Consider the following 11,028-nt stretch of genomic DNA (forward strand, 5'->3'; position numbering starts at 1 on the left):
TGTGTCCCTTCCTCTGCAGCAGCAGGACCTTGCTGACTGGGCAGATAAGCAGCCTTTCAGTCCCTGTGGTCCCAGGAGCGCCCTCAGCCTCCCTCACACAGCCTGAAGCCCTGAGTCTACCGAAGCCTGGAGCTCTCTTGTATGACTGGGGGAGCTGCAGCCCAGGAGTCTAGGGTCCTCAGCAGACTACCCCCATCCTCCCAGGCTTTAAGAAGCCCTTGAGTAATAGAACCAGTCAGGGAAAGACTCTGAGTCCCTATCCCCACCCAAATCTACTGGTCCCCACCGCCCAGGCCATGCTAGGGCATTCCTATAACACACAGGCCTTTTTTTTTTTTTTTTTTTTCTGAGACAGGGTTTCTCTGTGTAGCCTTGGCTGTCCTGGAACTCACTTTGTAGACCAGGCTGGCCTCAAACTCAGAAATCCGCCTGCCTTTGCCTCCCGAGTGCTGGGATAAAAGGCGTGCTGGGATGAAAGGTGTGTGCCACCACGCCCGGCTCACACAGGCCATTTCTAACCCTGACATTCAGAGTCTCTCGGCTCTGGCCATTTCCTACCAGGTAGGCGCCCCAAACCCAGCACCTCCACCCTCAAAGCCAGGCTCCCTCCCAGAAGGACTGCACCAGCTAGATAAAAACCTATGGAGTGGGGCAGTAATGGCACCCTTTCAAGCACTGTAATACATTTGGGGACAGGTGGGCACTTATTCTCTACTTCGTGAGGCAGGGAGCCTGGCAGAGTGGCCTGAAGGGCAGGCTTTGGAAACCCCCTCCAAGGATACAAGCAGCCCTTCTGCAATGCCTCGCTTCGTGGGCAGAGGCTGTGCACTCAGTCCTCCCTGCCCCCAGCTACACTGAGCTGGCCCAGGTGTGTGTCGCAGGCCAACGCCAGGGTTGGGCTAGCCCAAGCTCTAAGCCTTTCATTCCATATCGCACTACACCTCAGAGCTCATCAGCTAGATCTCTGCAAGACGTCTGCTGTGACATCTGGAAAAGTGGGGTAAAGAAGAGGAACCTCGACAAGGTGTGTGCAGGAGGCCTCTGGTAAAGCCAGTTCTCTAGAGACTGGGGCAATCCCCCCACCCGGGGCCTCCTGTGTAACGTCAAAAGTCATTCGTTCCTAGCAATCCTAGTAAAAATAAAACCACCAAGAGTCCCAGGGGAGTGATAGCAAAGGTCTGTGGGACAGACTAAACAAAAGGTTCTAAGTACTTTCACAGGAAAGAAGTCAGGATTTCACTTCTGTACAGTGCAAAATCCCTGTCCCACAGTTCAGAGCCCAGAATGGACAGAGAAGTGGCTCTTGGGAATCAAGCCCTTAAAAGACAGCCCTGCTGCATAGAACCACAAGCGCGGAGCAAGGCTGGTATTCAAGTTAGAAGGTGGGTCCCGGTGGCATGGAGTCTCCACTGTGCCTGTCACTGGCCTAGGACCAAGTCTAGAGTCGTGGCCAGTTCCGGGGTCACAATTCCTCATTCTGGAGCCGCTCCAGAGCAGCCACAGCAGCTGGGGCGCCGCAGCGACTGCATGACCGCCCGCAGGGGGCCCCTCCGGCCCTCCGCGGACAGGCTGTCCTCACTAGCTGGTGCCTGCTGCAGCTGCTCAAACTGCATCTCCAGGTGCTTCTGAATGGCGATGCCGAGCACCTCAGGGTCCACGGAGGCTCCATACACCTCCCATGTCATGCCCTCGGCATCCCATCGTACATCCCTCACAGGTGATGACGCTTGTCGCAGGCCGGACCCCAGCATTACCTCTGGAAATAGGTTCAGCGTCTCAGGCGCTTCCAGGGATGGGCTGGTAGCCACAGCCTTGCAGGCTGCCACGGGAGCTGCCTGAACCCCGGCATCCTGGGCCGATGCCACACCCAGAGCCAAATCGGTGGCTGAGGTCATGGTCCACACATCTTTGGTCCTGGAGCCAGACTCTGTGGCTAGCCCCGTAGGCCCCCAAGGGTGAACACAGCAGTGAGGGTGCCCAGAAATCCCCCCAGACAAGTTACAGTGGAATTTCATCCCACACTGGGCCTGCAAACCAGACTCACTGACTGATGCCACCAGTTTGGGAAAGGCCAGGATACCTCTGGCAGGCAGGGCATGGCAGCAGCTACCAGCTACAGCCTCCCCCAGGGTGCAGAGCAGAGCTGCCGGAGGCAGAGCGTGGCAGGAAGTGGTAGGTGGCTGTCCAGTCGCTTTGGGCTCACCCTGGGGACCATGGAGGAGGCCGGTTGTATCTTCCAGTTCTACAGTTGGCACCCACACCTGACTCTCCCCCAATGTGCAGGTTGATTTAGATGTCCCATCCTCTGGAGCTGAGTCACTCTGCAGGGATGCAGGGGTCTGGCCACCTTGGCCAGCAGCAACACTGCCAGGCTGCAGCTGGGCCCTGTGGACAGGTGAGCTGCCCAGGGCAGAACAGCTCAGACTGGGTTTCTGAACACTGCCATGACCTCTGGTATTATGGACCAAGTCTGAGTGGCTTCTCTGCACAGCTGCCACGCTGGGGGCCCGTAGGCGACACAGGTCGCCGATGCCCATGGTAGACACATTACCAACAGTGCTGCTCCTCCAGTGGCCTCCAGCCCCAGCCTGGGATGCAGTGCTTGTGGTCTGCGCCTGTTCCGGGATCTCGGTCTGGCACCCCTCCTCCTGCAGGGTCCGGGGACTAGAACCAGCCTCACCCTGCTGGGCTTGCCATACGGTGCTGCTGGCACTCTTGCGAAGCTCTGGCCTCTGCTCCCGGCCTTCACACAACAAGCTGGAAGAACTCTGGGACAGGGCCTGTGGACGGGGACTCTGGGGTTCCCGGGCACCTGGTTCACGATGGCTAGAACTCATGGCTGCCTACAAGAGAGAAAAAGAAGTGAGTGAAGCCAAGCTGGGTGTTAGCACCTCGGCGGCTGCATTCTTCCAGCCTCAGTCCCAGTCTGCCTGACTGATCGGAGCCCTAAGGTTGGGAGGGACAAGACACATATCAGACACCTCAAATCTATGTATCCCATGTGATGCATAGATAACCCTGAAAATATCTAATAATCGTTACCCCAGAAGTAGGCCCTGAAGACCAACACTCTGCCAGCTGTTTGCCGTAGTTATGAGATAGGTATGGGTGCTGGGGGGAGCCTAGGGGAGAGGCCAGGTGCATGTGGCATCAGGAGGAGGGCTGAGGGAAAACAGCTCTCCGTCAACCAACGTAGAAAGGTGGCCGACTTCATCAGCCAGCACAACTAAGTATTCCTGGGACTGTCAGCATCCACTTTAACAGGGAGTGGGGCCTCCTGGGTACAGACTTGAGGCTCCGATAAGGTTTGTGAGGTAAGGAAACAATGAATGCTGGGTATGCTGAGAAGTTTCATAAGTTTCTTATGCCCTTGTCCCGTCCTCTCCAGCCTGATCTACTGAACTGTGACACGTCTCAGATTGTCTTTTACGGTTCCTGGGTCTCACGCTAAGCTGAGGAAGGACACAGCCATCAGCCCTCGATGGCAAGCCTCACTCGGCATTTCTTCGTTCATCCACAGCCATTTCCCGAGGCCCTGCTGGCTACAGCGCCTGGGAATATGGAATCATTTAGTTCCGGCTGTGCCTGGGGGTGACTATCCAGAAGTGGGGGGTTGAGGGGAAGCCCAATGACAAAAATCAGACATACCCCCTGCAAAATGTCGACTCTCTCTCCCCAGCATGCCTCCTCCAGCACCACACCCACTGCCCCCTTTCCACCTCACCACCTCCTCCTGAGAGCCTTTCCCAGCTGGCTCACCCAGGCTGTCTCCATTCCTGGCTCAGCATCACCGGGCTGGGACGGAACAATCTGGCTGACCCTCAGCCCCCATTCCCTTCCCCTGAAATTAGCATCGTCAGGACTACGGCCCGTCCCTTCTTGTCAAATCAGCACCTTGCCCTGACATGCAGCTGGCATTCAGAGGACAGCCGCTGCATGGCTGACAGAGAGAATGAACTTAAGAACAAGGCCGTGGAAGAGTGGGCCCAGGGCCCAGAGCTCAGTGCGAGGAAAGGCCCTGCCAAGGCAAAGGAGTCACGGGGATGGTAAGGAAAAACTTTCTGGAGAATTCTTGTGGAAGTCAAGGCTGGAGAGGGAGAGGGAGGAGGTGCCCAGAAGAAGGAACAAGTGTTCAGGTGACACAAGAAAGTGGGCAGGCAGACTGTGACATGGGCAGGGCCAGAGGGTCAGGCCAGCCCAGCCCTGGATCGTGGGGAAGATCATCTAGGGACTCCCTGTCAGACCGGCGGGATGGGCTGGAGAGGCAGATACAGAAGACAACAGTTTTGGTTTAGGCAATCCTCATCTTCCCCACCTACCTTTTGCTGATAAAGACTGACTGGAAACCAACCACCCGGGCCAGGAACAAAGCCACCCCAAAATGGAACGTGGCAAGGGCTGGTGGACTCCACTGCTGTTATGAGACGTACCTCCCTGCCTCTGTCAGGGAAGTGGGGGGAGTTTTAAAGACTAATGGCAGAGTCTGGTCCAGCACAACTGCCTGCTTTGATGGAAATGCTGAACCTTGTCCTGTCCAGTGCTGGGCACTAGTCAGCATTACCCGTGTGAGTACTAGTATAATCTGTCAGGTGAATACTGTGACCGAGAAACTGAATTTCTGATACACAATCTAAATAACTGGCCACATATGGCTAATGGTCACTGTATTGGGCCATGCCACTCTGAACACAGCTAATTGGGTAAGGAGTGTCCTTACCCAGATGTTCCTTGCATCCAAAGCCAGACCGGATGAGTGGCAAAGAAAGGACTCTAGCTGCCCTCAGAGAGTTTGAATGCCACCCATCAGGTAAAAGCCCGAAACTAAAGGCAGTCACAATGCTGATAATAAGAGCTTTGAACGCTGCAGGCTTGGGCCATATCCTCTGCAAACACTGTCTCATTCCACTGTCACGGTGACCCGGTGATGTAATTCATCACCCCCATTCTACAGCTCAGCAGCTTAGTGGTCTGACCAAGGGCACAGAGTTAGCCAATGGCTCCGTCAAGAATTAGGCCCATGAGTATATGAGGCCCCCCGGACTACTGCAATCACCCAGACTTCTAGGACGTACCCCTACCTCTGTCCCTCCCGATGATGTTCATGGCTTGCCAATGGGACAAATGAGCTGGAGCAAAGCTTGACCCCCATCCTCCCACCGCGCCCAATTCTCAGGCTGCATGGAATAAGGAGGGCAGGAGGACATTACAGACTGAAAGTCCTGTGGGCACCAAGTTACCCTTGGCAGAGAGACAATCACTCAGTGGGGTCTAAGGGCCCTGAGAAAACCCCATCAGAAAAATCTACACAGCCCAGACATGAGGCCCATTACAGACCCTCCAAAGGAACAGAAAGAACATAAAGAACAGGCCAGTCCCTTGGCCCCCAGAGGAAACAGGTGGCACAAGACTAAGGGTACCCCAACCCTCAACAAGACCTAGTGAGAAGCCATTAGCAGGAGAATACTTTTGTCCCTGCCTCTCTAGACACTGCCCAGTGCCCAGAGCTAGCCATCTCCCAGAGAGACCAGCGAGCAGAGACCCTGGTGGAAAGCTATGTATCTATCGATCTGGTTACCTTATCTACTCTACCAATGTACAAGCGGGGGGTGACCGAGTGACAACCCTCAGCCCTAGGGCAGTCCTAAAACATCAACGAGCCCACAGCTGCCTGTCAGCCACCTCACGCAGCAAACGACCAGTGACAATCTGAAAGTAAAACCCCAGCTGTGTGGAAACTCCCAAACCAGTCCAGCCGGAGAGATCCCCTTGGTCAGAGGCTGCAATACTGCCCCAGCCCAGGAATCTAGGCCTCAGGATATGCCCAGTAGGATGAGCAAGGTGCCAGCTCAGACCACACTGTGACGTGTATGTGTGTGTGTGTGTGTGTGTGTGTAATCCTTTGGCTCACAGGCAGCAAGGATCGATGTCATTTGAAAGAAGTAACCTCACATTTTTAGCACCATGCATTTAGAGTGCCTTACCAGCCCCAGGGGAGGGAGGGTTCCAAGGGAAGCAACTCGAGGTAACCCCTGGCACATGGGGGCGGGGGTGCCAGAGTTCCAGCTCCTTGTCACCAACACTAGGGTGAGCTAGGCTGAGGAGATGGAGCCCCCGGGTGAGGAGGAAAGGGAGGTTCTGCTCCCAATACTGGCTCTTCTTTCTACTGCACATTGCACATCTGCTCTTAGGTTTCTGTGAGCCTCACTGTACCCAGTCTACAAAACTGAAGTAAGCCCTCCCCCACTAGGTGGCCGTAAAGGCATGATGTCACCATTCCCCTCTGTCATGGCTGTGATTTGAGACCACAGTGTTGTAGGAACTAGCACTGGGAAAGTGCTAGAAGCCAAGATGACCTTTTAGGAAGCCACCAAGAAGCCCCACAGGGAAGCTTCGTCGTCCAAGTCTTGGTCCCTTCATCCTATCCTGTGATGTCACCAGTTTCCCTGGCGCCCCCATCATTACCCTTAAGTTTCCCAGGGCCCATTTGAAGCCTTCATCTGGTAGGCTATGCGCACACACAAGACTGTGGTATACATGCCACGTGCCTAGAGAGCCATGTTGCAGCCATGGGCAGGCTCCAGTTTTACCCAAAAGAGATCCTGGGGTGGGGCTAGAGAGAGAGAGAGCTCAGTGGTTAGAGGCACATATGGCTCATGCACATACACTCACACTGGATGGCTCTCAACTATCTGCAACTTCAGTTCCAAAGGATTAAACACTCCTACTCATGTGCACATACCCACACTCTCTCCTGGGAAGACGTTTTAGCACCACAAAAGGCAGACACACAGAGGTATCCAAGAGCACTAGTGTTGAGTAATACCTTACTGTTCTTTCTCCCACCTCGTCTAATGCAAACGTTGCGACGACTGTGGATGACGTCGGGTGGTCACTGTCCTCAGGTTCTACTGTCAACAACTAGAGAATCAACCACCCTCCTCACATGCAGCAACTATCAATGTCATTTTGAAGAAGCACCCCCAAATTTTCAGAAGCTTCCAGACTAGGCGAACCCTGAGTCCGTTGACTCCCACTCGGTTAGGAATTCTGATTCTCTCCCCAGCTGAGAAGCCCATACCTTAGGGGTGGACTGGAGAAGGCTTCTGAAGGGCCTATCTCAGACCACACTAAGTCATTCATGTAAGCAGCAGGTGCTTAGATGGCAACCTCTGTGTCCAACCACACAAAGGCAAGCAAGTCTGCAAAGGAGGGAGCAGGGTGTGAGAGGAGAATCAGGACTGGTCACCGTGTTAACATAAGGAAGTTGAAAGGCCCAGGTAGGGATAGCCCCTAGGAATACCTCAAATTCCTTGTAGAGAGGGGTGTGGCCACCTACAGCTAGTGGTTTGATCATGCCAGAGCAAATAAAGGGCCTAACAGGAACACTCAAGCCGAATGGAGAACACAGCAAGAGGCATCCCTTAAGGTGGGTGGGGCAGCTCCGAGAATAAAATAAGCCCCTCATAGCCTCTAACCTCATCGAGATGGCACAGAACCTAAAAGCAGAGAAAAGCCAGGAAAGGGGGTATGCGTGGGACAACAAGCTCCAAGATGCCACCTGCCACCCTGCTCACCTTTGAGAAACCCCTAAGAGAGTCCCAGGGCCTGAGACCTGTGAGGGTTTGCTCACTCAGGTGCTAACAGTGAGCTGAATGTGTCTCGGGGTCAACTGCAACAGCAGGAACGGCAGCCCAAGGGGCCACTAAGATCCTACCTGCCCTCCCCAGCACAGTGCCCCACCATGGACACATGCCTCACTGTGGTTACCCCAAAGGCGGGTTTCCAGTGCGAACCTGCAGGAAAGAACGTTCATTCGCACAGCAGCACTCCGCATGCCAAACACAGGCCGCCCCTGCTGCAGGCAAAGGCCTGAACGCACCACACACCACATAGCCTCCCTGGCCAGGGCTCCCTTCCCCGCACCTCCAGAGCAAAGCCCACAGGGGTCTTAGGAAGAAGTACACAACACAAGCCTCGGATCTAGGCTACGGACCTTTCCAGGACAAAGACTCAAAGGATATGGGGCAGTGAGCTCGCTGGTAGGGATGCTCCTGGGCAGAAGAGGGCGGGGTGCTGGCAACAGAGGACAGGGTGGGGGCTGCGGATGGAAGAGAGAAGAATCCGGGAGGGAAGAGGCAAAGAGAGGCGGGGTGGAGGCCGATGGGCTCGGGTCCCGGGCAGAGGAAAAACAAAAACAAAACCCGGAGGCTGGGCAAAGAGGACGTGGAAAAGAGGACCGGAGAGGGCAAGGGGAGGCGACCGTGCGGAGGAATGCGGCGCAGACAGAGGAGAGGAAGGGGTTGGGGGCTCAGGAAGGGGCGGCGCCGCCCACACCACCCCAGCACCCGCCACGGCTCGTGTCGAGCCAACCTCTCACCCTGTCGCCTCCAGGGCCGCACAGGCCGGCGGAAGCGCTGCTCCTGCGGCCGCCACAGGTGCCCGGCGCCAAGATGGAGCCGCACTGGGTCTAGCCCCGCCGCGGTGCAGCCTGCCGCGGAGCCTGCGCTGCCAAGGGCCAGAAGGGGAAGCTGGCACCGGTACCCGGAGCAGGGGTGCTGGAGGCTTGAGGGGGGCGACTCACTCACCTAGGCGCGCCCCGCCTCTTCACCGCTCTGCGTCCCGGCCCCGCCCCTGTCTCGGCCACGCCCACGCCATCCCCTAAGCCCCGCCCCCAAGACCGTCCAGCCCCCTTCCCGACCCTTCCCCCGCAAGGCTGTTTCTTCACTGGGCTCATCCATTTTTGCGCAACCTTCCCGACAGAGCCGGCCGCTGTGTTCCAATCTCCCACCCCGAAAGGGCGCCATCGTCCTGCCCCAGTCCCTCCGTGCCCCACCTTGCCTTGCGTGGCTAGCTCCGGCAAATCCTCCAGGTCCCAAATTCACATCCTTAGAAATTTTCGACCCCTCCCTCTGACACCAGAATCCACTGACCATCCCCTGTGGCCCCGCCCACCATGTCCTTTATCATCCTCCCCCACCTCTCACAATTCTTGGGCCTCCCACCCACCTCCAGAGACCTTTCCCCAGGTCGAGCTCTCTAAAGGCCTTGCCTCTTAGGGATTCTTTGCGCCTGCTGGATCCAACACTATGCTCTCAGCTCTACACTCACCTCAGAGAGAAATCCAAGCTTGATCCAGTTCTTGAGGCTTACGATTGCAGTGTGGTCCTGGGAGTACCTGCTCAGCCTCCCAGTACCAAAGTCACACCCTCAGCCATGTCCTTCAAGGTCTACATTCTTAATAACCTGTCAATCCATCCACTTTCAGAACCATCTCCACCCCTGCCCTCTGACCCAATCCCACAGGAGGATGGTTTCGCAGCCTACCTCGGATGCAAAGAGCTGACACAGTGACTCCCAGTGAGGAGAGACCTCACTGGAGCCTCAATTATTTTCCTATAATTCCCTGCAGCTCTGATATTTCCTCCCTAGATCCCACCTTGTCCCTTCCTAAAAGCTCTACAGATTCTGGGTTGCCTGATCCCATGGAAAGTCTAGGAGCCCTATATATCATTGCTCCAACATCCCCCAAACACTCAGGACAGGAATCTACCCCACCCAGATCTGATCAGACCCAGTCCACCATCAAGGAATGCCCAGGTACCCAGGGCCACAGGGTAAGAGGAGACTGGGCTTCTTCTGAGTCCCCGTCTCAGAGAACTGATTCCCAGTGTCACACTCCTTTGTTAACAGCAGCCCTGGAGCCCCAACTTGCCTAGGGTTGTCTACACTCTTCCCATGCAGTTATGGGGAACCAACACCATCTCTGTCTCTCTCCTAGTTATGGCTTCACTACCTTCTCAGAAAGACCTGGATTTTCTCCAGTCCCCCCTTCCCAGCAGGACTTCAAAGCCTTCTCTCCAGCTTGGGAAGACAGCCATCCTGGAAGAGTTGAGCGCGCTGACAGGGCCGCACAGGCCTGTGGAAGCACTACTTCTGCAGCCACAGGTGCCTAGGCCTTAAGATAGAGCCAGAGCTGCACTGGTTGGCTCTAGCCGGCCACGGTGCAACCGCCTGCGACGCTCACTGGGTATACAAGTAGGGGCCTCGGGTTCTTGCTCCCTCACTACTCACAGTCGGCCTGAAGGATCCTGCCCAAAGAGTCTATAGAAGATTTCTGCACCAGGGACACTAACCAACTCCTGTCCTTCCCAGAAATTGCCACTCTTCTCATCCTCATAGTCCCTTCCGACAGAAGTCACTTACATCCCAAGAAGGGATGAGGTAAATGTGACTACACTGAGAGGAGACTCAGAGCCCACGCCCAGGGCTCCTAGCTCCCAGGGCATCCTGAACAGAACCTTGCCATGTATGTGTCAAGGAGGCCTACTCAGGATTGGATGTCTGCCGTACTGGATACACACAGGCGTGATCTGACAGGACCATGGCACCAGGACCTCTGAACATCACCTGTCTCTTGGCCTCTTGGCACACTGCTCCTATGACTTGGCAAGGGGCTCTCCTGGCTATTGGAGTGACTCAGGGAGCGCCTGGGATAGGAGGAACTTAGATAACAATTCCTATTTAACTTCCAACATACTCATTTACCCTGTGATCCCACACCCAGGCAAGACTGTTCATCTCTCTGGGAATCGGTTTCTTCATCTGATAATCAATGGTAATTACCTCCCTATCTTCTGGACTGTGGGGAGGCCGCAGTTGTGAAAGTGTTCTGTGCAATGTTCTTGCCACCATCACTCTGTGATCTCCTGATCACTTGTTTGCCAACCACCACCATCCCACCATGCTAGACTACTAAAGGTACAAGCTATGGCTGTTGGGAGTAAGGACCAAATTGGACTTTGCAGAGCACTGTGGTAAGGAGAGGTCTGTCTGGCTTGATACCATGTGGGCCACGTGCTATTTGCTGAGAGGAGCTGTCATGGGATGTTCTCAGAAGCTCATAGTGGGCACAGTAAGGCATTGGCACCACTCAGAAGAGTAGCAGGAGTTTCTTGGGAGGTGTGAGCATCACAGACACATGGGTGGCTCAGGGGTATGATCTTCAGAGAAGAGATGAGTGAGAGAAGG

The 11,028-nt window shown here is 55.4% G+C and overlaps 1 protein-coding gene across 1 annotated transcript; it reads right to left on the reverse strand.

Annotated features, from left to right (window-relative positions):
* Positions 1 to 1,125: 1,125 nt before the first annotated feature.
* Positions 1,126 to 8,601, reverse strand: Gprin2 (G protein regulated inducer of neurite outgrowth 2). The gene is made up of 2 exons (XM_021204067.2): positions 8,378 to 8,601; positions 1,126 to 2,843 (listed from the first exon to the last, which is right to left on the reverse strand). Exon 2 carries the CDS (start codon positions 2,835 to 2,837, stop codon positions 1,473 to 1,475), a length of 1,365 nt encoding a protein of 454 aa, XP_021059726.1. The 5' UTR covers positions 2,838 to 2,843; positions 8,378 to 8,601; the 3' UTR covers positions 1,126 to 1,472.
* Between the last annotated feature and the right edge of the window lie 2,427 nt (positions 8,602 to 11,028).

This window comes from Mus pahari, chromosome 8 (genome assembly GCF_900095145.1).
Source record: "Mus pahari chromosome 8, PAHARI_EIJ_v1.1, whole genome shotgun sequence".
Taxonomy (NCBI): Eukaryota; Metazoa; Chordata; class Mammalia; order Rodentia; family Muridae; genus Mus; species Mus pahari.

Bases quoted from the DNA above. Each gene is read 5' to 3' on its own strand.
- Gprin2 (XM_021204067.2), bottom strand. From the start codon at position 2,837: ATGAGTTCTAGCCATCGTGAACCAGGTGCCCGGGAACCCCAGAGTCCC.